Source organism: Lingula anatina, chromosome 9 (assembly GCF_051362555.1).
Source record: "Lingula anatina isolate TDL-2025a chromosome 9, LinAna3.0, whole genome shotgun sequence".
In the NCBI taxonomy this organism is placed as follows: Eukaryota; Metazoa; Brachiopoda; class Lingulata; order Lingulida; family Lingulidae; genus Lingula; species Lingula anatina.
The window spans coordinates 7319835-7344007 of NC_141775.1; the positions used below are offsets into that span (position 1 = coordinate 7319835).

General features: G+C 37.7%; 2 protein-coding genes, 1 long non-coding RNA gene and 3 other non-coding genes across 6 annotated transcripts; 2 read left to right on the forward strand and 4 right to left on the reverse strand.

Annotated features, from left to right (window-relative positions):
- Window positions 1-322: 322 nt before the first annotated feature.
- On the reverse strand, window positions 323-462 carry LOC112042452 (U4 spliceosomal RNA). The gene has a single exon (XR_002886538.1). It is a non-coding gene; the product is annotated as a U4 spliceosomal RNA (small nuclear RNA).
- Window positions 463-942: 480 nt separating this feature from the next.
- Trnae-uuc (transfer RNA glutamic acid (anticodon UUC)) lies at window positions 943-1014 on the reverse strand. The gene has a single exon. It is a non-coding gene; the product is annotated as a tRNA-Glu (tRNA).
- Window positions 1015-1586: 572 nt separating this feature from the next.
- Trnae-uuc (transfer RNA glutamic acid (anticodon UUC)) lies at window positions 1587-1658 on the forward strand. Its single transcript has one exon. It is a non-coding gene; the product is annotated as a tRNA-Glu (tRNA).
- A 1065-nt stretch (window positions 1659-2723) lies between these two features.
- LOC106177723 (RNA polymerase II subunit A C-terminal domain phosphatase SSU72) lies at window positions 2724-11742 on the reverse strand. Its single transcript, XM_013560585.3, has 5 exons — window positions 11571-11742; window positions 10550-10693; window positions 4283-4422; window positions 3682-3800; window positions 2724-3511 (listed from the first exon to the last, which is right to left on the reverse strand). The coding sequence occupies exons 1-5, from the start codon at window positions 11645-11647 to the stop codon at window positions 3410-3412; spliced, it is 582 nt and encodes a 193-aa protein (XP_013416039.1). The 5' UTR covers window positions 11648-11742; the 3' UTR covers window positions 2724-3409.
- On the reverse strand, window positions 9689-10543 carry LOC147759848 (uncharacterized). Its single transcript, XR_015331039.1, has 2 exons — window positions 10016-10543; window positions 9689-9784 (listed from the first exon to the last, which is right to left on the reverse strand). It is a non-coding gene; the product is annotated as an uncharacterized LOC147759848 (long non-coding RNA).
- A 92-nt stretch (window positions 11743-11834) lies between the features above and the next one.
- Window positions 11835-24158, forward strand: LOC106161218 (pre-mRNA 3' end processing protein WDR33-like). Its single transcript, XM_086995401.1, has 18 exons — window positions 11835-12004; window positions 13013-13167; window positions 13543-13689; window positions 14001-14069; window positions 14320-14424; window positions 14655-14750; window positions 15256-15407; window positions 16891-16988; window positions 18092-18218; window positions 18742-18896; window positions 19266-19344; window positions 19767-19877; window positions 20175-20269; window positions 20458-20532; window positions 20751-20987; window positions 21386-21466; window positions 21951-22145; window positions 22416-24158. Exons 2-18 carry the CDS (start codon window positions 13087-13089, stop codon window positions 23204-23206), a joined length of 2694 nt encoding a protein of 897 aa, XP_086851527.1. The 5' UTR covers window positions 11835-12004; window positions 13013-13086; the 3' UTR covers window positions 23207-24158.
- The last annotated feature ends 15 nt before the right edge of the window (window positions 24159-24173 follow it).

Here is a 24173-nt window from a genome sequence, read left to right on the forward strand (position 1 = left end):
CATTTTAATTACTGCCAAACTCTAATAATAATCTCAGATGACGGTGTGCCTTAGTTGTTTGTTACAAATTTAGTGTACGGCAAACTTTAATTTTGTAAATTCACTATTTTAGAAGCACCTGACGTCTAGTGGATTATTAATGTATTGTAGCCCAGTGTGTACCCCGGTCTCTACGAACAGATAAGAACTGCCATTCTGAACACTCCTTCTTCATTTGGTGTGAAACAGAAGCTGCTCGTCATTATAAATGACTGATGTGTTTATAATATTGTGTGTGTGTGTGTGTAGGGGGGGGGGGGGTTAGGACATGAGTATTCATGAGCCCCCGTAGAGGCGGGCAAAAATTGTGCCACCGTCGGTATTTCACGACGTCAGCACGGGGTATTGGGTATAGTTTTCAACTAGCAATAACCACGCCTCGGATAAACCTCATTGGCTATGGTACCGCCACTGCGCAAAGCTGAAGGAAACAGGGACCATTTGGGTATTTATAAAAACACAAGTCACCATTCAAAATGGTGGCACTTGACTGCAAGGTAAAAGACGTAACGTGTATTATTTCGTAATACAATTAAAAGTGCAACAGTAACAAATGTTAGACAGAAATTCATTTACGCATAAAAATTGATATTGGGGAAAATTACCAAGTGGGCTATTTTAAGACAACATTTAGAGAAAACATGAGAAACATATTGTTCGCTGCAGTCTGATTGGTTCATTTCAGTTGAGTCTAGCCGTTTTCTTGTTTGTTTGGCAGAACAGATGCATAAATAAGTTCATTTTCTAGAATTATTGTCCAGCAAAGTTTCAAACTTAATTCGTCACGATACACTGTATATGCTCCACTTTCGTTAAATAATTAACTAGTTTGGAGTAGAAAAAACACATTTACATTCGTAAAACGTCAAACTTTCTTCAAAATTTCGTATAAGAAAAATACGATTCCGGTACCGGGAATCGAACCCGGGCCGCCTGGGTGAAAACCAGGAATCCTAGCCACTAGACCATACCGGAGAACTTGAGCGCTATGCTAAGGGTTTCTATTTTTGTGGTTATCTTAACGCTCTTTTAGCTGGGTGATGACGTAATTTGTTTAAAAAAGATATGTACACAGAATAGCCAGAGAAATATATCTGAAAATGATTTAAAAAAAAAAAAAAAACTGTGACCCTGCTAGAGGGAAGGTAAAAAGGCTATATTACTATATATTATATACCCTAACTGACATCCTGTTTTTATCAGTTATCTCTTTGGAACCAGTATTAATTGCTATAAACTGGTTATATAATTGCAGGTATAAATCAATACAGGTATTACACGAAAAGAAAGAACTGATAGTAGTCTACTCAGGCCAGTAGCCGGGGGGGGGGGGGGGGGGGGGGGGGGTTCGAAAGAACCGCCCCTTTTGCTGGGAAAAGGTCCACTCTGGGTTAAATTTGATCTAGGTAAATGAAGTTTTTATGAGAAAAGGTCCACTTTTTCAGAAAAAGAACCCCCCTTTTTAAATTACTGGCTACGGGCCTGCTAGTGCTACTGGATCTTAATTAATAACACAAGAGCGGGGAAATGAGTAGGTGTTGCCGGAGTCCGGTATGGTCTAGTGGCTAGGATTCCTGGTTTTCACCCAGGCGGCCCGGGTTCGATTCCCGGTACCGGAACGTCGTACTATTATAAACTTTTTTTAGACATTAGTAGCAATTCGGACATCCGTAGAAAATCAGCCGAAAATCCCATATGTCAAATGCCTGTAATCCAGTTTCTGTTCTTAAATTGAACAATGCTCACCTGTACCCAATTATTTTGGTCTGAAATTGTCTTTTTATTCTTGCCTACATGTCGCGCAGATATGTTTGGCTTTTTAGTCCAAGGACCCTTACGTTAATAGTAGATGGATCATCTAAAGTAGGGGAGACCGGGGCTAGCTGGACCCCGGGGTATGTTGGACCCCCATCAATTTATGACAAAGTAACTACGGGGTAAAAGAATATGATCACATCATTTTGTAAAGTGACCGTACCCAATAGTGCTAAGAAAGCGTTGGCAGTGAGTCCAAATGAAATAATTTAGCATCTTAAAGTAACTCTATTAAAGAGACTTGATTGGGGGGGGGGGGGGGGGGGGGGGGGGGGGCAACTTACCCTGGGAACCAGCTAGCAGTATAAAATAAAATTAAACTCTATGCAAATATTTTCTTTTTATGTATTTTTCTTTTAATTCCACTTCTTTGTCGGTCTGGTGAACGTCGTAAGGTTTAATATACTTCCCAAAAAGGAATTAATGGCTGAAAGATAAATTCACCAATCAACAATAAAATTAACTAATTCAATATGGTCAGTAAAGACCAGAGATACACATCACGCCACTGGAGCCTTGCATTTTGTAATTTTTAGATCTTCAATTTATTCTCCATTATACGCCCGTTTTCTAAATAAGGCCTTGCTCTCCGATAGAATGTTCTTGTTTATATCTGCTTTTAACTGCTGTGTTGTTAAACGTCCAATTTCTAAATATGGCCTTGCACACCGATAGAACACGTTACTGGTTTGTTAAACAAACTAAAACAGTGGTCTATTACACAAATAAGTATATATCAATTTGGTTGGACTATTGGAAGGCATAGGCGAAGGAGTCAAATAATTATTATGGAGCCTTTAACGGGGGGATGGTATAGACCAAGTCAACTGGACTAAAAGCCGGTCTTTGAAAGTACAAAATCAGACACATACCAACATTGTACTTCATTTTCATTAAGAATTTTTAAAAAAGCTTAACAAAAACCTGCATATCATAATGAAGGACTGAATTCTTTTCAACCTCTGAAAAAACACCACGAGCCTATGTTGTAGGCGTTTATTTTAATGGTGACAAGCGGTTGTTCCCCTGATACGAAAAAAACATGGCTTCAAATGTCACACATATGATGTCCTTCCAGGTGCCGAATCCCAGCAATTAATATATATATTTTTTTTGTCCAACATCCTCTTTACCTTCCCAAGCACCATGGAAGATGGCTCTCAACAGACTAAGTTATAAGATTCAGCGACGTCAATTAACACAACAAATCGAACGCCTCAAATAAAGCAGTCGATTGATGACGCAAATGCTTGGTGCGCATTTTTAGAAATCCCTCTACAAGGATTCTTCGGGTATATATATATATTTCCGCATGGTATGTGGCAGCAGAGCATGGACGTATCTGCACCTCTAAATAATTTACCCACTATAACAGGGTCTGTACCCCTGAGTACGTTTAATGTGGCTGAATAATAACATCGGTAAGGATGCGCTTCACTAGACAGGAGTTTCATGCATTAACCCTCTGCCCACAGACACTCTTTTGCACATAACTGGAAAATGTGACGTATACACAGTGAACTGACGTCACAAAATTGTTAAATGACGTCACAGATCAGTAGAAACAGACAGTGTGTAGGATTGGTCTTTGGCACTTGCCCTCAAAGTCATGCAAGATTTCGTCGACGTCATTTTCCATGTCATCGGATTCCTTGAGCTGAAAAAGATCAATGGCAGTTTTTTATAACATGTAACTGGCGTATCTATAAAACTATTTTACCGGCACAAGTATGAAAAATAGATATATCCTGTAATTTTTCAGTAGTTGGTTCGAAGAGAGAGATAAAAAATGAGAAAATAAGAGATAAAGAGATAAAGAGCACTCACCAATTCACACAAATCACAGATCATAAAGGCACCAAGTGTAGCCTCTTCGTGGTTGTCTTGAATATCAATATTTATCACATGAACGGACTGATACTCTTCCTTCTCCCTATTTTCTAACTCTGGAATAAGATAACACTAGGTCTAAGAATTCATGGCACAATAGATAGGTCTAAATTTTGTCGATGCTATCGTCTTCCTTGCACAACTGGGCCATGTGCAGAATTGTTTGGGTGTATTGGTGGACATCCACGTTGAAGGAAAAGCACTGCCAGGATTTTCATTGAGATTTGGCATGAAGCATGGACGACTTACATCCCGTCCCCTCGGCTTCCTTCTCTACTGACAACTGTAGATTTCATCACACCTCTCGCAAGTGGCAGCTGGATTCCATTTACCCTCAAATCCCTTGTCGCATTCACCAGTGACAGCCCATGGGCCAATAAACGACCCTCTCCCCTTAAGCTAGTTCAATCACTACAGTGACCTATGGACTGTACGCCACGCCCATCACTTAGCGTCATACCTTTCACAAAGCTACGCAACACTTCTCACGCGAGAAATGCGTCACACCTCACCCATGTGACCACTACGTCATACTTACCCTCTATCACCTGGTCGTAGACTCTTTCCTCACACGTGACCACTACGTCAAACCTCTCCACGCAGTCCTGGAACCTCTCCGGCCTCTCCTTGATCCGCTTGTTCCTGTCCAGCATGTGTAGGATGCCGTTTTGTGTATATCTGAGGTACGAGGTTAAGGAATTTTAGACAAATTAGGCAAAAATACCATGAAGATAACGGCTTGTCTGAAGATTCGGTAGAAAATGTTTTCTCTTACACTTTTCTTTCTATTCTACTTATTTCGTTGTTTGTTCAGTGTTAAACGTGGCTCTCAACTTTTCTTGACAGCATAACGATGTATATATTAGAACCGGTGACAGACTGAGTGACGTCAGCAGACAACCAAGATCTGGTTAAACATAACCTCTGATAATAGTGAATTGCTGTTCACTTTAACTCTCCGTGCACTTGTGATGGGAGTTTTTTTGTGTACGAACCATGTAATGAACAGACGTCAGCTAAAGAGGGATCTGTAGTGCAGACCTAAGACAGTGGATTCAAAATTCTGAAAATTCTAAGCTGCTCTGGGACTCGCTGGGTATTCACTTCGTCTGCTTACGTCAATATACTACTTTTTAATTCAAAATAAGATGATTGTGAACAAACATCAATACTAACGATGTGATTAAGTTAAAGAGATAACAACTGTCCATTGTGGCCCAAAAAATCATACAATGGATTTTCCTGGGGTAAACTTTACCAATGGTTATAGCCCGTTTCGAAACTTACAGTTAGTTCCTAGTTTATTTCTAGTAAGTTTGGTTTTTGTAATAATCTCTTAAGATATTATTAAAGAGGGTAGCCATCTATGGAGGTCACGTGGTCTGATGGCAAGAAGAGATACCAGAATGATTTCAATAGCCGCCATTTTGGTGGTAAAATAGAACTTATTATATTTCTTTGTGTTGTTTACAATGTATTCATTGTGAAATGTGGATCTCAAACGAAGAGTTGTTATCCTTTTAAATGACGGACAACCTAACTACTAGGGGTGTGTGTGTGTGAATGTGTAGGCCTATGTGGTGGTGGTATGTGTGTGTGTGTGTGGGGGGGGGGGGGGGGCAAATCAATCTATGTAAACCAACGCATTAAATCAAACACGAACACAATTTCATACAAACACGCAGAATTAAAATGCAATGGACCTACTGCCTCATATTGCCCAACACACTCATTGGCCCACACACGGCAAACGTAATAAAAAGATCGAGATTTCATTACCTCCGCCAAGGAGGTTATGTTTTTACCCCTGTTTGTCTGTCTGTCTGTCATCAACATAACTCAAAAATTTATGGACCGATTTTGATGAAATTTTCAGGAACTGTCAAAAGTGGGCCAAGGAACAGATGATAAGTTTCTGGTGGTGATCCGGATCAATAATCAATCAATAATCAATGAAAATTTAGGGGTGAAACGGCATTGGGTGGAGACTTTGCTGCCTTGGCGGAGGTCTGCGCTCTCAGAGTGCTTTTCTAGTTATCATTTAGACTCCCACTTCATAAAATCGACGAAACCCGAAAGTAGGGGCCTACTGTTTTTCGCTGGTACACACACACACACACACACACACACACACAATAACAACAATTTAGTAGATATCAAGACGAAAAGAGAATATCATTATCATTAATTACTTTTGCTAATGCCCCTTGCTTTGAACTCTAGAACCGTTAAGGATTTTTACGTGGCCCTATACCATAAACGCCAGCTGATATTAGATTGCTTGAGTCCATCTTTACCATTATATGATGTATTCAACAGAATCAGTTACAACGCTATGCAATGGCTCTTCTTTGAAAATATGGGTGTGATTTTTAGCGTGGTGAAAGGTTTTGAACAAAGTACGCACTTAAAAAAATGAAATCTGACTTTTCCATTATAACTGATCTGTGTAACGGCGGTGGATTAGATGAGAGTCTAGTGATCGAGAAATGACATTACTGGGGGGGGGGGGGGGGGGGGTGGGGGGGGGGGGGGCACAAACCACTTTCATATCAACTTGTCGGGAAATATCGCCTTGCACTGGGGGAGGGTGTGTGCGTGTGTGCACGTATACGTATGGAAGGAGGTGGGGGGGGGGGAGGGGGGGGGGCAAAGAGAAGAAGGGCAGTACCAACCAGTCCTCACCAAAATGCCACGCTTCTGCCTAGTATCAAAACCGGTCTCTATTTCTGTTACTGGTATTGTAAATAGCACTTAATTTTACCATCACCTTCTAAGAAGTAACGTATCAATGAAACCCCAAAACCGCTTTCATTTTTACTAGGTAGAGCCGAGTGCGTGGTTGCACACATTTCTTGAACTTTCAGATCCGGATAAGGATAATTAGATACAATATCTTAAAGAAGACAGCGGATGAAAAGACAACACCCAGGAGAGCGGGAAAAGAAACAATCCCAACACTTTTATCAGGGAGGAAGAAAGGAAGGGGGGCGAGGGCTCAAGACTGACCAGTCGAAGGCGTTCCCGTTTTCTTTCTAGGAAACCAAAATTGTAAATATATATTTTTGTTTAAAAACTGGTTCTCCTCCCTTTTTTAAGAAAAATGGTCAATTTAACATTTGACACATGCATTTCTGTCCACCCCATCCTGCATTTTACATTAAGCAGCCACGAAAGCCACATTCTTGCAAAGTTTAACCCTTTGCCGGTGGAGGAGAAAAGACGTTAAGAAGAGAAAAACAATTGGCAAAAAATTCAGTACTAGTCTTTTATCACCAGGAACTGCACTATGAGCAGGATAAAGCTGAAAGATATCAGACAGTATCAAGAGATAAACCACCGAAACACAAATTACGGGGATTTTTTATTTATTTATTTATTTATTTATTTATTTTTTTTTGGGGGGGGGGCATAGATGTGAGCTCCATTTACAAGCAAACGAAAAGATCCATCCTGGAATGCAGATGCATTTCAAGCCAATATTGATGTTCTTGTGAAAAACGTACTACTTACTGTGATCGCTGACGGTGCATGCATTGAACCAAGTGAAACTTCAACCACTGGCAGACGGAACTTCCTGCAGTCGCACACTCGCTTCTTCACCATATCTTCGGTATTCAAGAAGACTAACTTCATGTTAACCACTGATAAAGAGTGGAAGTATTTACATGCTTGTTATCTAGGTACTCGATTAATAGCGACCCCCTGAGATTTTTTTGAGAGACGCAGCCTCCTCATTTCAAACGGAATAGGCCCTATAAGGCACCCATGTGGTAATCAAAAGTTGAGGGTTAGTGTACCAGTAATGATCATAATGAAGTATAACAACATCTACGGCAAAGTGCAATGTATGAATAGCCATCGGTATGCTTTTGGACCGTTCAAAATGACTTATGTCGCGCTAACAAGTGGAGACTTTATCCATGGGGAATCTCACAGAATGCAATCAGATTAACTCGCCTCTTTTTGTTTCCAACGCACTAGTAGAACTACCAGCTTCTATGCAATCTACTCAAGGTCAGGAGGCGTGTAAGGCTCTCAATCTGATTGCATTCAGCAAAAGTCACCATAGAGTTAGTGCACACTAGCTAGTGCGATCCAACTTATTCTAAACAGTCCCTTATTGTTATGCCCTTTACTCTTGACGTATTATTAGATACAGTAGATACCGGTCCAGCCTGTCAGACAGTAACATGTACCCGCACTATAGGGGGCTTACATCCTTTCACGAGTTCTTCACAAATTCGATTTTTTTTTTTTTTTTGTTGTTGTTCAAGTTGAATACCCATGACAACCGCAGAGGACTGTTTAGGTTCTCTTACGGAAAATCTTGGCCATTAAGCTGTCGTTTTCTCAAAGTGCACCGGTACAGGCTGTATCAGATGAGAATACCGCACGATGTGAACAATACTCCTTGATCTCTTTGGGACAAAAATGTCAGACTGCAGCGATTGTCGAAATTTCAGAATGAAAAATCAAAACATTCAACTCGTTTTCACTACATCGACAAATCAGTAATTCGTGAATGCGGCGTCAATGTATTCTTTAGGTTGTATATGTGCGTTTTGTTACACACGTTTTGCCAAATTACAAATAGCTTGCTCATGCGCATTGAGGCGTGGTTCCGTGCAGTTTTCAACCACCGGTCAAACGAAGGTCACGAAGGGGTCAAATGAAGGTCACCAAGAGGTCATTTGTATGTCTCTAGTAAGTGGGTTATTGTAATCGTATGGCCACTGAGAAGAGAACAAAACTGTCACCTCTATGATGTTGAGACTACGTACTTTAAACATTAGAAACTGGCTGAAAACGAACGTGGTTGACACAACACATCAGGTTTTAAGCCCCAGAAATAATGTGCTGTCTGTCCGTAACAGAATTTATAAGCCATGCAGCAAAACAGTATTAGACACCTTTCCGAAATTTCCACCCAACTAAAAAATATCATTTTTCTATACGGAATACAAATTTGATTTCTAAATGCGCTTCATTTGCATATGCACCTCCTCCAAAAAAGTTACAATTTACTTCCTACGTGCGATTTAGACGATACAACTTGAATGGACAGTCAGTTAAAAATGCAACATCAAGTCGATGAGTAAAAGTAAAAGGGTTACCACATCAATATCCGTTTTTTTCTCTATTTTTTTAAAATAAGGCTCATAATCTTATTCTTAAAAGTTAAATTGTTTTGTTGGCTTACTTGTGGTCATCTGGAACACAGCCATAAATCCAAAGAAAGCATAAGCTCAAGAGAGTAAACTGTAGACAGAAATTACAACCAGAGGTGATCAAAACACCACATTTTATAATTTTCTCAACTTTAATCTGGTTATTTAACCGTTCTCTTACGTCGTATACTTGTTTCCCTATAACAGATTTGACTAAAATTCATAGGTGTCAAAATGCAAAATAACCAAAACACTTTCCGTTTTAGTGCGAATCTCTGCCATTATTTTCTTGTTCTTCCTCGAAATTTAACATGGTCTAGAGGTGGATTCGCGACCGGCAGGTGTTGGAAAATACCAGTAAAGTAGCATTTTTTTTTTAAATGAGAAATAGTAACTTGGAGTTTGTAAATGTCATGAACGCCAGTGAATTTTTTCTTTTCTTTTTTTAAATTTATATACTATCTAAATAACTTTCTTCCCCCCCCCAAAAAAAAAAAAAAAAAAAAATTATAATAAAAAAAAAACAATGAAAAAATTAAAAAGGAGAAAAAGGAAAATATTATCCTCCAGGAACAAAGTTTACATCCCTCCATGACTAATTTGATTAATGCACTCATTAGCTATATGACTATATCATCTAAATTTAAAATTCACATCGCTTGAGAGGTTAGAGAAATATGAAGGGACTACAACTATCTCCAAATCACCCCATTTTCTCCATTTTCAGTTCTCTTTGGGATAAAAAGATTCAAGCAGGACAAACACCATTCTGGTGAATTTTAAAACCTTTATTATAAAAATATTCTTATTGAGTTATACTTTTACTCTTTATAATGAGAATTTTACAAACCATTTCCAGTATCAGCAAACTGAAAGTAAAAACAAGGAAAGTATAAATGGTTTAATCTTAACAATACATATTTAGATGTCTTTATTGCTTTTTTTTTTTCAATCTGCATGTAAAATAATTCAAAATCTACTCATTCAAGGATCAAGGAATGTAACTCAAGTTTTTAGTTAGTAAAATTAAGAATATCTATTATTGACAAAAACATTATGATTACAGATTTGAAATTAATTTAATAAAATCGAGAACTTACCTTTCATCAACTAAATTCAGCGCCCGTGTGTAGGTTATATAGACAAAGAACAGGCCTTGAATTCAAAACACACACACACGCACACAGTTTTGAAGCACTGTCCGATCTTAGGTTTTTTGAAAGACTACCTCTCATATTAGATGAAATCTGTCTCTAGCACCACAACAGTTTACATATATATATACATAATTACCAAGCAAAAAAAAAAAAAAAAAAAAAAAAAAAAAAAAAAAAAAAAAAAACATGAAAAAAATAAATAAATAAACAAAATTGACAAATGAATATATTTAAAGCCTGAGGATTCAACTTACAAAAAAAAAAAAAAAAAAAAAAAAAAAAAAAAAAAAGTGTACCAATTGATCAAAATGTAGAAAAACAAAATAACTTAAAATGAATCATATAACAGAACAAAACTAGAACTAATACGTAGAATATGACTGATAGCAAAAGTGTACGACCAAACCAACACCACCTCAGCATTCGGATAATTAAGAAATATCAGATTGCCTTGGCCTTTAAGTTAAAAGGGGATACAAATTTCTGTCCTTCATCAGCAGATCCCTGTACATGTATTCATAGGTAGTGCCGAAATCGTACACGTTGGGCTGGTTAGGAGAAGGGCCAGGCAGCTTGACCTGGGCCCCTGTTCCGAATGACCGCACGTTGAAATTCCTCTTACTGAAAAGAAAAAGGATTTTTAAAAGTTAACAAATATAACCAGCTAAAAAATAAATAAATAAAAATTAAATAAAAATATATAAATTCATAAAAAGAATAAATCAGACTAATAATAATATTTTAACAAATAGTTTACAACTGACAAGCATGATATATTTTTCAAGTACTAGTAAGCCAATGACTTTTTTTAACACAAACTAACATTTGTGATGCCAAGATAAAGTAAAGACAATCTGTTTCTGTAAATGATCAAATGAGGGCAAAAATGTTGACATTTAAATAAAAAAAGGAGAAAACTATTGTCACTCAGTAAATTGCCCCTGCTAAATAAAAAGTTCTTCACAATTTTTTACAACGACTGGGCACGATCTTTGTTTATTCATTGTTTCAGTTGCGATTCTCATTGCTCAACTGTCGCAATTGAATTTATCACACCGAAAGGGGAGGGGGGTTTCATTCTTGTTATAAAAACGTCGTAACCAGAAAATATCAAATTTCTGATATTTCTTTTAGATTTCGTTTGAAACATTTGGCTAGTGAATGAAAATGGTACAAACTGAGTAACGTTCAACAAAGTGGTAGTAACTATTCCCACTTAATTCAAGTTGCAAATTCCTCATAAGTCCAGAATTCAAATAGCTCCATATTGACTCAACTCGTATTCATTTCAGTGAATCACTGTCACCTTTCCCCATACACAGAAGCAGTGTAAAACAAATAACTGTCAAGATAAAATCCATGTCCTTTTTATGAAAGACTTCCAACACCTGGTTCGCGTATGTTCCATTGTTCCACGATTCTTGCAAAGACACATATCGAGAACTGAAGGAAAACGCACTATTTTATTTGTGCCTGTTTCACCTGGGATCATTTTTACCTGAGAAAACTGTGGGCCTCCATACTTCTGTTTTGATTACTGGAACATACCACTGCGACTTTCAAGTTCTCCGGCATTTTACAATAGTCTGTGAGTCTATGCGCAAAATATTGTCTTTGTAAGAATGCCCAGTACCGTTTGCGTCAATATTAAACTACTTCAACACACAAATAACTTCGATGACTACAAATAAATACGATTTAAATTCGCGATTACAGATATTTCTTTGAACACTCAATATGGCGTCAACTTCGGTTAGTCTCGTGCATGCTCGGGATATTCCGACACCATGAGGTCTAAAATGGCGCCGGTTTGCAGGACTCTGAGTTATCTAGGACAATAAACCTTTACTTTTGATTCAAAATGCCATGAAAATGCAGCAGACGTCGATGAGTAGGAAGCTTGGGGGTTCAGGAACCTAGAGATTGTAAAAAGTATGTTAAGTTTTCCTTAAACAGGACTGTAATTTGTCCAAAATAAATGAACTGCTTTTCTTGAAAAACATTATGGCAGAAATTTTGGATCGTATGTTTGTAGTTTAATTACAGTTTTCGTGAGATCTTTTACTTTTATTAAAAAAAAACATTGTATAAACGGAAGAAGTGGTTATACCAGCCTCTTACAAGATGAGATTCTCGTAAAATGCCTGAGGATTTTACCAATTTGGATTGTACGGTTTTGTGGTTTTCAGAATTTCAGTTTGTCAGAGGATCCTTTTTATTACTATAAAGACCCTTACACTTCTCACATGTAGATCTCCACCCATGTTGTGCAAATGACAGCAGAGATGTCAAAGGGAGTTGGCACGGTTTTCTTTGGGTAGAGATCTACACTCTTCAGGCTGGGTTCCCATAAGCCTATCATACTAGCAAGATTGATGTAACTAATGATTGATGTAACTGATGTCACTAAATTGCATTCAGCTTAAGCATCTTAAATGTCTGTCACACTCACTGAAGCTGCTAGAGGGATAATTAAGTGAATGCAATTTATTGAGAATACCCTCGGAGATGGATAGATTCTGCTAGTATGAAAGGGTTATAGGAATGGTCCCCAAGTTATGTTATACCTGGTTGACAACCCATCACATCTTTTAACCCCTGAAGCAATTAAAGTGGGCAGAAGATTAGGGGAAATGACTAGAAGTGATCATTTTGTTAATTTGTAGGCCTTTGAGAGTGACACTCCACTTCCAAATATACAAATAAATGTGAATTGGTATTTTGTCTGGAGATAGTTTGGGTTACTTATCCTTATTCAGGTTTGAACAAACCAACCCAGATACTAACTGAAAGTATTTATTGGATGTAGAAATAAGTCCATCATTTTCTTATACCTTTTCTTCTTTGATTTGGAAGAAAAAAATCCCCAATAAAATAAGCAACTGTTGACAAATCATGTTGATGCTTAACTTAAGTCTGGTTTATTTATGAATGTTTCAGAGTGATATACTGATTTGGAACTTAAGGAAGACAGTAGTTTATCTGACAGTGGCCAGGCTGATTGCAATACAAAGATGGAGGGCGGGGTTGCAATGCAGCATTCTACACCCCAACGCTTTTTCCACATGCCCAGATTCCAGATTAATTATCAAAAGGTAAAACTATTTTGTTCTCTTTGCAGTACTAGTTTGCATGTGAATTGTGTCAGAAAATTTTGTTCTTGTTGACAGCTTAGTTGTTTGACAACAAACAGTCATGGTACAACGATAATGAGTTTCGAAGAAAATATAACTGTAGAAGATTTATAAATAAATATTGAACCATCAGGTGTTTGTCCAGGTTATTGCATTGTTATTAATCAGTGGTATACCTGGAGCTTTTCCGTGGAATCAGGAAATTCCAAGATATTTAGTTCAGTTCTAATGATGTCCAGCCAATTGAGTGTTTGGTCCACCGATAAATATCTAAGCTTTTTTTTTTTTTTTTTTTTTTTTTTGAAAAATCATGCCTGTAAACTCTTCATTTTTCAGGGCAATTATGTTAACAATGCTGGAGCCAACAGGCAGTTTAATGCGCAGGGAGTTATGAATGCTACAACTTTTGATGGCAAGAGACTGAGGAAATCTGTCTACAGGAAAACTATAGACTACAACACGTCCATGATACAGATGCTAGAGGTGAGGTGGGAATGGCAATTTAAAAGGCACTAGGGGCTTTTTATTTGTATTTTATTAATTCATTTTCTATAATTTATTTTTATTATATGAAATATTGTTTGGGTTTGATTGGCATTTTAATTTGGACATTCCACATTTTAAACATTTGAACCTTGCAATGGTTACTTTGAAAAAAAAAAAATAAATAGAATAAAATAAATAAATAAATAAAAAACTTTCCTTACTAGTTTGACATCAGATCTTGTCAAGTGTTTTGAAACAGTGACTAAAGTTGCAGTTAGTGATATGTTATGGTTTTGTCTTCCTATCAGAACAGAATATGGCAGCGTGATCACAGGGATAGAAGAGCACTGCAGCCCGACTCACTATATCACTCAGAGGTGAGCTTGTGTTAGCAGTTCCTAAAATTTTATTAAATTTTTGGTCGTAAATTTGACCTACTTATCTGCCCTGTTTATATACAGTACAGGAAGCAAGCAGAACAATTCATTCAAATATTCTTTTTTTGGGTAATATGAAACAATATCTTTCAGTGTTTCACTAAAGTATGGGAATGCAACAGGAAAATTTATTTATAAGATAATTGGGTACAGTCATATTTTAATGTATTCTGTATTTGCTTACCACCAGCTTGTACCACCAATGGCTATGCTAGACAACCCAATGAATGCCGTCACTACGAAACACGTCAGAACATCCACCAACAAATTCAAGTGCCCTGTGTTTTGTGTCTGCGTAAGTATCTCTCCATGCATTGACATTTATTCACAGAATTTATCAACAGCAGTGTAATGTGATCATATTTTCAGTAGACATCAGACTTTGATAGATATTTGACTTTTTGAAGTAAAAGATACATTGTAGCATGTAGTTATATTTTCACTGAACCTTTGGAACTAGATATATAATTTGACATGTGGATAAAAGATACAATCTTACATTTAGTTATATATATTTTATTTCAGTGGACACCAGAAGGCAGGAGGTTGGTGACAGGAGCATCCAGTGGGGAGTTCACTCTTTGGAGTGGACTTACTTTCAATTTTGAAACAATTTTACAAGTAAGAGTCTCTTGAAGGAGCAGGGTAATGCACAATGCATATTTTAATAATATTTATTTGAGTGGCGCCTAAGTATTCTTGATTTATAGAAATGTTGTATTTCAGAATTCCTTTTGTCTGTAGTTTTTACTTATTAGAATTATAAAGATTTTTTTCACTCCTTTGTATGATTTTTATTTTACTGAACTGTGCTTTGTCAACTTGCTACCCTTATCCTTTGCATATCTACTGACACATACAGTTGTTTGAATGTATTTATGAATGTAATTTCAAAGCTTCTGCATGTTATATGAATTCATATGCTTTGTTAAGTGGGTGAGGTCAATGCTTTCTTTCTTGTTGACTTTTTGTTTACTGAAAAAATAAATAAATAAATTGACATATAAATAAGTAAAATAAATGAAAAAATTGCAGATATATAGATGAACTACAAGCAAAACTTTAAAACATCAACAGCTTGTGACATTAAAGACTTAAAAGCAATTTATTTGTCCCCTATTTCCAGGCTCATGACTCTTCAGTGCGTGCTATGCAGTGGAGCCACAATGACCAGTGGCTACTGACTGGTGACCACGGGGGATATGTGAAATACTGGCAGTCTAATATGAACAATGTGAAAATGTATCAGGCACACAAGGAACCCATAAGAGGGCTAAGGTGGGCAGATAGGGATCACATGATCGTCATGTGGTTGGTCTTGTGGCTGGTCACATGACTTGGGAAGATTTTTTTTTCTGTTTTTAAGGAGACAAATATTGACTCGGAGATAAACTGATCTAAAGGAGGTATAGCATGGACCTTAGGGCTCTTAACTTATTTCATAGAATTTCTAAATAGCTTTTTTTTATCTTAGAAAAAAAGATATTGACCAGGGATAACATTTATTCTAAATTAAAGTGACATTGAACTTGATTTTATAACGCTGTCGAGGAGATTTCTTATCTTAAAGGCCAGTACTTAGGATAGGTGCAATTCCGTGACGAGTTGAGTGTAGGAACAGAATAAATGAAATATATTTTTGATATGTATAATTTTTTTGCCTTTGAAATAAAACTTCCATTTGGTGCTGGGAGAATCTGGTAATAAAGTTCCCAGCACTGTCTTATTTTTTTATTGAAAAATAAATTATACATTTTTGTTGATTTATCAAGTAAATATCAGATATTTTGTGTCCTTGTTGCAGTAGAAAGGGTTAGCAGGAACAAATGGAAGTTGCAACCCCTGCTAATTGGATAAAAAAACAAAAAACAATTATGAATGCAATGCTTGATGTACAAAAATGTCCTTGTGAGCTAATGGAAAGCTGTTATCGTTTGTGGATATAGCAACCTCCCACCACCAACACCTAATAAATGAAAGTAAAAAAGTAAATGGCAGATGAACCCAATAAATGAACGTAAGAAAAGGCAGATGAATAAAGATCAATCTTTGAAAATAAATAAACATGAAGATTCAAAGAAATGAAATAAAGAAATGAATAGAATTAACAGTTTGAAAATCTGATTAGGACAGGTTGCTGCACTTAATAGAAATATAAATTCATTGGAAGTTTTCCTCTTGTTTCACCATCATTTATCCAGAAATGACACTTTATGGTTAAAGTGTTGTTCTCCATATGGAAGAGTCCCAAACAAGATGTGAAGATATTTAAGTGATGCAAACTTCAAATCCAATTTCAAAATGAAACCCTTAAAGAAGTGGTGATATTTACATTGTTGAGTGATAGTTCTTTTTAACTGAATAAAGAAGGATAAGAAGTGCTATTATAATTTTTAAGTATGTTGGAGATTTTTCACTTTCATTCAGGTTTCTTGTGAATATTCAAGCAAAGTAAATAATTGGATGAGGTTTTCTTTGTTTGGCTAGTAAATATATGTCATGTTTTAGCTTTTGTTGATTATTTTTCAGTCTTGGATTTTGCAAATAAATTTTGAATTCCTCATTTGAGAAAATGAAGCCGTTTTCAGTATGGTATTGAGATACTGTTTTATTAAGAAATAAAGTTAATGAAGAAAGAACAATGCAGCAACATTTAATGTTATGAACTACATTTACTTTAGTAGTCCTTATACCTTGGAAAGAATAAAAATGTTTATTTTTCATATTATTCGGAACATTTTTTGTATCTTTTTTCCACCAGTTTTTGTCCAACTGACTCTAAATACACATCTTGTTCTGATGATGGAACTGTCCGAGTGTGGGATTTTCAGCATTGCCATGAAGAAAGAGTTTTAAGAGGTACAGTATTCTAAATTATATTCAGACAAAAGGCTTTACTGGAATTTCCTTTTTTTTTCTTTTTTTGAGGGGTATATGTTGATAAAAATTCAGCTGAGAGTTGGCTTTGATAAAATGTCATTTTAAACAATGTCAAGTTGATTCTTGTACAAGTGAATATGAAATACCAGATGGAACAGGAGTTGTAAGACTTAAGTAGCATTTGTGTAGCACTTTGTGAAGGTTGGTGCTTTTTATGACATGATTATGTAAAAATTGTTGACCTTTGATAAAATGGGTTATTTTTTATTATTTCCATAATAAAATAATATAATTATGGCCCACATAGCACATTTGTTTGTGGAGAATACAGAAGTTGTAAAATACTGATCAATGAACGAAGAGGAAAGCATCAGGGAACATCTTGCTGTTCAAATCTTGTGTTAAAAAACAAATCATGATAGCAAAATGTGCAAACACTGTCCCTAGATTGTTATGGGTGCACGCAACAGTAGACTGTTTATTTTTTTATGACCATACAACGTTGATCTTAATCCAGGCTTTAATCTATCACCATCCAGGTGGTGTGTGTGCTTGCATGTGTGTTTACTTGTGTGTGTGTGTGTACATATGTGTATATGTGTATGCATAAAAGGTAAATGCCATGTTCATAGCAGGTGTAACTTACACCACTTCACGTCACCAGATTATTAAAATGAGGAAATTTGGGAAGGGGAAAGGAGGAGGGGTGTCATTGAAGGAGTCCTGGTGTGATCAGTAATACTATTTCTGATTTAAGTTTAAAGGTGCCCAACATCAACATAAGAATTTCTCGTAAAAAATTCATATTGTAACAAATTATTCTTGGGATAGGTAAACAGTATTTCTCTGTTAAAAAAGATCAAAATTACTTATCCTTAGATAAATTCAGCAAGAAGTGGTTTATGTAGTAATAAGCAAAAAATGTATGTTGAAAATCTTAGTCTTTGTCCCTTTAATCTAAACATGCCCTTTGCCAAGAGAGAAAGAGTGTCCCCCCCCCCCCCTTCACCACCCCGACCCCCACCCCCTCTAGTCCAAACAAACTTCACCCACTGATGTGTACTATTCGCTGTCCCCTATAGGCCATGGTTCTGATGTCAAATGTGTGGACTGGCACCCACAAAAGGGTCTGATAGCATCTGGGAGCAAGGACAGCCAGCAGCCCATTAAGCTGTGGGATCCAAGAGCTGGGAACAGTCTGGCAACTATGTAAGTGATGTACTGAGATCTTTGGATTTTGAGATTGTGCTGGTGTGGTATGTAATATTGAGTAATGAGCCAGTGGTGCCTTGTAAAAAATTAATTTCATTTTTAGTTACATGTGTTGTCTGTCTGCCCGTCTGTCTCTTTCAACACATTTGTGGTTTTTCTAGTCTTCTTATTAAGATTGAAGTCTTCCATATTTATCCTGATAATTTGGAGTTCTGTTCATGGTTCCCAACCTCACCCCACCACAAGCGTGACAAACATTTTTCAGTTTTCAGTCATTTATGTGTGCAAGCATATGTGGAACGTAATACGCTGACTTCCTCGTAATTGTCAGCAACGTGTTTAAACGCAAATGCTTAAATCTATTATGGGACTTAAAAACTTTGTTAGTAGATTCTTTTTTTGTAACATTAACGGCGTCCACATACTGAGGACTGAATCAGATCACCGTGACAAGATTTATTTTTAAGATATGTATATGTTATATTGGGTGGATTGCTAATGATATTGACAAACTTTTCAGTCATGCACATAAAAGTACTGTGATGGATTTGCACTGGAATCCCAATGGGAACTGGCTGTTGACGGCTTCCAGGGATCACTTGGTTAAATTATTTGACATACGCAGCATGAAAGAGGAAATGCAGACTTTCAAAGGCCACAAGAAAGAAGCAACAAGTAAGTTTATTCCATTTTTTGAAAAGATAATAGGGAGATTTAAGGCTTCAGACATTGCGAACCATCTCTTTAAAATAACAGAGGCTTTTTAAAATAATTCTGAATTTTCACCAAAAAATTGCAAACTCCCACTTTAAAAACCAGAGGTCTTTTAAAATCACATAATTCTGAATTTTCATGTTTTGAACTGCCCCTTGAAGTAAAGGAGAGGCCTTCCTTCAAATTAGTAGATCTTAAAATTCTAACTAAAATTTGGTGGTGATAATGCTGTTGATAACCCATTCTGTATGTCATAATTTTCTGATTTATGTCCGTACATTTCACAGCTTTGCTGCCTTGTGAAAAGCATTGTGTACTAAATATTTCCAGCAATAGCCTGGCACCCTATTCACGAAGGCATGTTTGCCAGTGGAGGATCTGATGGGGCTATACTGTTCTGGCTAGTAGGGTGAGTGGTTCCCAGGGTGATTATACAGGGCTTGATATAAACTAATTTCATTCACTTGTCCTGTTGTGCAAGCAGGTCTGAAAATCTACTAGCTCTACTCAAAACATTATTTTAAAAAATAGTAGTAGGACTTAAATTCTAGTTGTCCGACTGTGGAGAACACTTGTGCCAGCTGGCAAGTTCTGGGGTAACAGCAATAGGTATGTCTGGCCCTGATTAATTCATCATTTTAATTTCTGGTTTTGTACACTGGCACTTAAAAAAAAAATGGATGTGGTTGATAAGCAAACTGTACGCATTTTGATTGAAAATAATTAATTTAATAATCTTAAGTTTTCCAGATTCTTACAAAGACCTTAAAACAAGACATGCTGTGAATCTTTTCATGTGTTTGATTTCACATTTTATGTGCTTTTCCTCAGGACTGACAAAGAAGTTGGAGGTATGGATGAAGCTCATGATCAGATTATCTGGGACCTGGCCTGGCATCCAATGGGTCATATTCTAGTATCAGGATCAAACGATCACAGCACGTATGTTGACATCTGACGAAACAATAGTTTTGCTCAGTTTCAAATCCCATGACTCCTCTCTGCTTCTTTATATTTGCCCGCTTGTTGAATAAGTGCTGCTTTGGTATGGACATTTCACCAAACCATCTATAGTTAAAGAAAGATCTTATCATTGTCTTCCCCCTTTTTTCACATGCTGTGTTACATGTTCATTTTCATCATATGGGATTGTAATCATGGTAGTTTTGCCTGCAGCTATCATATTTATCCTTGTGATATTGGAAACAGCACAAACCAAATTTTGATTTGTTCTTTCAGTAAATTCTGGACCAGGAATAGGCCGGGAGACCACATGAGGGACAAGTACAATCTGAACACATTGCCAGTAGGGATGGGAGAAGATGTTGATTATGGTAGGTTTTCCAAATGAGCTTTTCTTGCAAACCAGTGCCATCTACCACAGTGATTACCCGTTTTAAAGATATGGTATAATTAGATTTCATTGTGGTTACCAAAGAGTTAAAAAGACCAAAGCGAAGTAACCAGTGCCATTAAATGCCTGTACCACCTACAAAATCTGTATTTAAAAAAAAAATTTCAGACGACATACAGTCTATTGCCAAGATTCCGGGCATGGGACTAGAATATGGAGTTGCTGAACATCTCAAGCCAAAACGTAAGTAATCAGTTTGCAAAAGTTAGAAATCTTCAAAAAATTGGTAATTGAAATGAAAAACAAATGAATAGAGCTATGTCAAAATTTATCATCAAGATGAGATATAAATTTCTCTCTTCTCCCCCCTTCCTTTTTTTTTTAGCCCCTGAGGAAGTTATGTCAAAATTGATCATTAAGATAAGAAATAAATCTCTCTCCTCTCCTCTTCCCTTTTTTAGCCCCTGAGGAAGCCATGCCCTCCATCCCAGGATTGGATTGGAAGGAAGAACAGCAGAGTGCCATCAACAGGCATCATGCCATGCAACAGCAACAAATGGCTAGTAGGAGAAAACACCCCCAGACACACGCCGTCCCTAAGAAATTTGAGCAGGCTTGGGAGACCAATGTGAACACCCCTGTGGTGGCAGTATCACCTGCCCCGCCAGAGAAGGCAGCACCCACTCCCACAGAAGGACGTAAGTTGCACTATATTTTGTGTAGTTGCTTTTAGCCAAAGTGCATCTCTGTAAGATTTTGACACAAGAAAAAATTCAGTTGTATCAAAATTTCTTTTTTGGGGTGTATGATAATTTTCTAGTATTCTACCAAGTACCAGCTCCAAACAAGCCCTGGAAATATGATTTTAGACCAATCTTTTTCATTTATGTCATGCCAGATGAAGAACTACTGTAACATGTGTTCCTTACAATTTGACTTGGTGCAGTCTGTCTCAACTGCTGGTTTTGTCTTTCAGATTGCCAATACTACTTAGTAGACCTTTGATGAATATGACTTCTGGTTTGTATTCCTTTCATAAGTTTTATTGACTGTACTGTTTTATGGCTGGAATTAACCCTTTCCTTCTGTCCATCAGGTCCACCCAGTCTACTGGATATGAATGTCCATGGTCCTCAAAATGGTCCCACAACGCAGGAGACGCCGTCCAGGTTGGCTGGTCAGTAAATGTTCTTTATGCCCTAGTCATACTCATTAAGCACACAAGGCACTCATAAATACTGTTTATGCCCTTGCCAAACTGTTCAAGCCCACAGTTTAGATGCACAAGGATGTGGTTGATAAGCAAATTGTAAATGTTTATACCGTAGCCATATCATTCAAGCCCACAACGAACATGAGGTCCACAAGGCACTCAGGAATTTTATTTATGCCCTAGTCAAACTGTGTAAGCCCACCGCTAACATCAGGTTTGTGCCATAATCATACTGTTTAGGCCCACTGTGAGCTTCATCTACAGGGGGCAATTTCTTTGTTATGGAATTGCATACTGCTATGAAATATTACATCGTTGGGTATGGATTTTCATGCTACTTTGACCTTGTCAAAAACTTCCGACTTTTAGAACCTACACAATATGTGCTTTATTCAGAAAAACAAAATATAATGCCCAGGGGAGCTTATAAGTAGCCATTTCATTCCAGGTCCTGCAGGTTTGGCATCACCCACAGGAGGGGCACTCACCCCCTCAGGCCACCCCCCAGGAGCTATGGGAGGACCATCCCATGTAGGACCAAATGGGGAACCAGGAATGGATAACAGGGGGTACCCCCCAGGGAATCATCATCCTGGACCACGCCCTCTTGGACCACGCCTACCTGGACCCAGGGGGAGACCAGGTATAGAGATGAAAAAAAAAAAAACTTAAACGTTGTCTTATTTTTCGCATTTTCATTGACTTTCTTATTGTTAAAAAAAAAAAATTGTCCAAAAAAAGAAAAAATGCTAGACTATTTGAAAGTTGTTGATTACTAGTGGAAATAACTATAATATATGCTCCCTCATATAAATAACTAAAATGAAATGCAACAGTGAATTCTTGTGCATGTGGACTTTTCTCAAATGCTCCTATATGTGATAATATTATTGGTGCACTCCATCTGTTTTAGGTGAACCCAGGCCTCTTTTCCGTGGCCAAGAAGGCCCACCCCCACGACAGCTTAGACCCAGGGGAGGAGGTGGCCTGTTAGGGGATGCCCCTCCTAGTCTCATGGAGCCTCAGGAAGAGGAATATGGTGAGGAATATTATGGTGAAGAAGATGGCAGTGGGTACATGGAGGAGTACGGCGGGTACGAGGAGGAACAAGGGTACGAGGATGAGACTGCTGAATGTTACCCGGAGGAGGAGCAGTATGAGGAAGACTATGAGCAGGGATATTATCCAGGGCCTAGGCACTATGAAATGGGCCCTGGTGGTGGCAGAGGTAGGCCAGATTATCGAGGTCGAGGAAGGCCTTTGAGGGGCAGAGGAGGCCCCCCAGAAAGGGGCTACAGAGGCTCCCCTAATGGCCCCCCAAGGCGTGGGAGAGGGGGATACATGCACCATGATGAGGATGAACAGTATGACAGGCGTGACAGGCCCCCCAGTAGAGGGGGCTACATGTCACAACATGGCGATCCCAGTGAAATGGGCGTGGGAAGGAAAAGAACCTGGGAGGAAGGCCCAGGCGAGGAAATGGGATCGTATGGACCCCCCAGGGGCAGGGGTGGCAGAGGAATGCCCCGAGGTCTTATAGGTGGACCCCCAGGGAGAGGTGGACCCCCAGGAGGCCGAGGGGGGCCACCACCACCAGGTAGAGGGGGTCCTCCACGTGGCAGGGGTCTTCCCCCTGGGAGAGGTGGGCCGCCGGGTCGTGGAGGGCCTCCCCGAGGACAGTGGAGAGGTGGGAGAGGGTATTGAGAGGGCAAGGAAAGGAATTTGGTTTGTTTAAAGGTGCATTTGACACTGAGCAGGATCTGTTGAATAGCTGCACTGGTGACTGGAGATATGAGACATTCATGAATACTAAAACATCGGTGACAGGCACTTGGAGAAATGCCTGTGGTACTTGGGAAATAAACAGAGTTGTACAATTCAGAGCAGATATGCAATATACAAAGATTTTTTCAAACTTTTCTGGTTCTTCAGACATTGATGGACCTAAGCTTATTGGCCATTAAATATAAGTATTGAGCTGGACTTCCGTTTTGTGTTGTGAAGTGATGGTCATCTTCACAGTGTTCTCCAGAAATGTCTTTCCCCATACTTTCTATTTATTTGAATTTTCTTATGTATTAGTTTAAGAGTTAAGACAGACTAAAACGGACCTTCACTGAGGAGTTTGTACCATTAAGAGCCACTGTGTGAGATCTTCATTTTTTTCTTTGCTGTATGTTGTTACTTGCTAATCAAATTTTGACACTTATGATTTGACTTCTTTTTCTTTATAAGTAAAATCTTTCTTTAATGCAATTGGAAATCAACAAACAGGCGTTTACAAATCTATATATTCTAATTATTTACAAATCAATTTGAGGTAAAAGATGGTGACTAGGAATATTTGTTCTAGTAATTTCAAACTGGATAGTCATATTGTAAGCCTTCAAGTCAAAGTAGATGTAAAATGGGGCTTATTTAAGACTGAGGTATCAATGCCTAAGACTCTATTGTGAAATGTCATCATAAAATTTATTGTAAAGTGTAAATGTGGAAGAATGTTTGTACCAGATTCACTTGATGAAATAAGGGGAATAATACTGACGGCTGTGTATGTAAAATTATGAAAAAGTTTGTAAATATAATTATGGACATGTATGTCACCTTACTGAAATATATATTTAGCTATGCTTATCTTTGTTCCGAGTCATGAAAATGAGGTAAATTGCAG